Below are 1,034 nucleotides of genomic sequence, written 5' to 3'. Positions count from 1 at the left end.
CATAGCAACAATGCCCTATTAAATAGGCCATTTATGTTGGCGGCCAATCAATTAAGGGACATTTAGCAGGGGACCTTACCACGGAGGACAAAAAAACTCCGGACCATCTGAGTTCGGACATTTTGCGGTGGACATTTCTTCGTAGCACCCTGAGCACACCCATATAACGGGGTGCCGTCGACGCTGGAACGCATTGTGTTCCGTGCTCTGCTGTCGACACGCCAACAAGAACCGCCGCCGCCGCCGCTCAGCCATCCATCAGATCAACAGTCCACCCACCTTCTCTGCTCGACCGTAGTTCTTGACTCATCTATTGAAAAAAGGTGCGTTTTCTTGTTTCATTGTTTTTAAGGGTGCCTTATGCCTTTGATGCAGTCTCTTGTCAAATTTATGATTTGCACACTTTTCTGATACCAGTCGTATTGTTTTCCTACAGATGGCTGATGCACCTGGACTGGACAAGCAGGCCCTAGCCGCGGCCTTCAACGCGATCGCTGGGAGTCCCGAGTTCACCAGCATTAAGGATCTGAAGCCAAAGACACGCTACGAGATCCGCTGCATGACCCGCATATCTACCAAGTTCGGCGGGAAGATCAAAGCAGAACTTAAAGATCTAGGTGGGGAGAGTCTTTTTGTCGTGATGCCTACGAGACTGGCTAGGCTTTCTGATGAGCAGATTGATGCTATTAATGGTATGTCTGTTATTGGACAGGCTCCGTACTTTGTATATAACGGGACAACTGAGACGGGAACTTATGATGTAGAACTTGTGTTCGATGAGTAGTTTTTGTCATTGTATATGATTCTGTTGTTAAAATATTGGGGTTCAAATAAATATCTTTTGGAAAACACATTTTTTTCTGTGCTTAATATACATTTATTTCCCATTATCGCACATTTTGACAGTACAGAAAGCAAACAACCTCTGCAAAAACTGCTTCACATGTTGGCAACTTGCTGCATTGCACTCATCAGCACTAAGACAGTGCAACAGAGTTGATCTCGATGAGTCGTCGACGACCTTTTTAGCTGCA

The 1,034-nt window shown here is 45.6% G+C and overlaps 1 protein-coding gene across 1 annotated transcript; it reads left to right on the top strand.

Moving 5' to 3' along the window:
- The first annotated feature begins 235 nt into the window (after positions 1-235).
- LOC113211504 (uncharacterized) lies at positions 236-795 on the top strand. Its single transcript, XM_026429886.2, has 2 exons — positions 236-323; positions 437-795. The coding sequence occupies exon 2, from the start codon at positions 437-439 to the stop codon at positions 782-784; it is 348 nt and encodes a 115-aa protein (XP_026285671.1). The 5' UTR covers positions 236-323; the 3' UTR covers positions 785-795.
- The last annotated feature ends 239 nt before the right edge of the window (positions 796-1,034 follow it).

Source organism: Frankliniella occidentalis, unplaced genomic scaffold (genome assembly GCF_000697945.3).
Source record: "Frankliniella occidentalis isolate FOCC.00 unplaced genomic scaffold, Focc_3.1 Scaffold175, whole genome shotgun sequence".
NCBI lineage: Eukaryota > Metazoa > Arthropoda > Insecta > Thysanoptera > Thripidae > Frankliniella > Frankliniella occidentalis.
This window is presented reverse-complemented; position numbering and strand designations above follow the sequence as displayed.

What these genes read in the sequence shown, in the direction of transcription:
- LOC113211504 (XM_026429886.2), top strand. Translation starts at nt 437, where the DNA reads ATGGCTGATGCACCTGGACTGGACAAGCAGGCCCTAGCCGCGGCCTTC.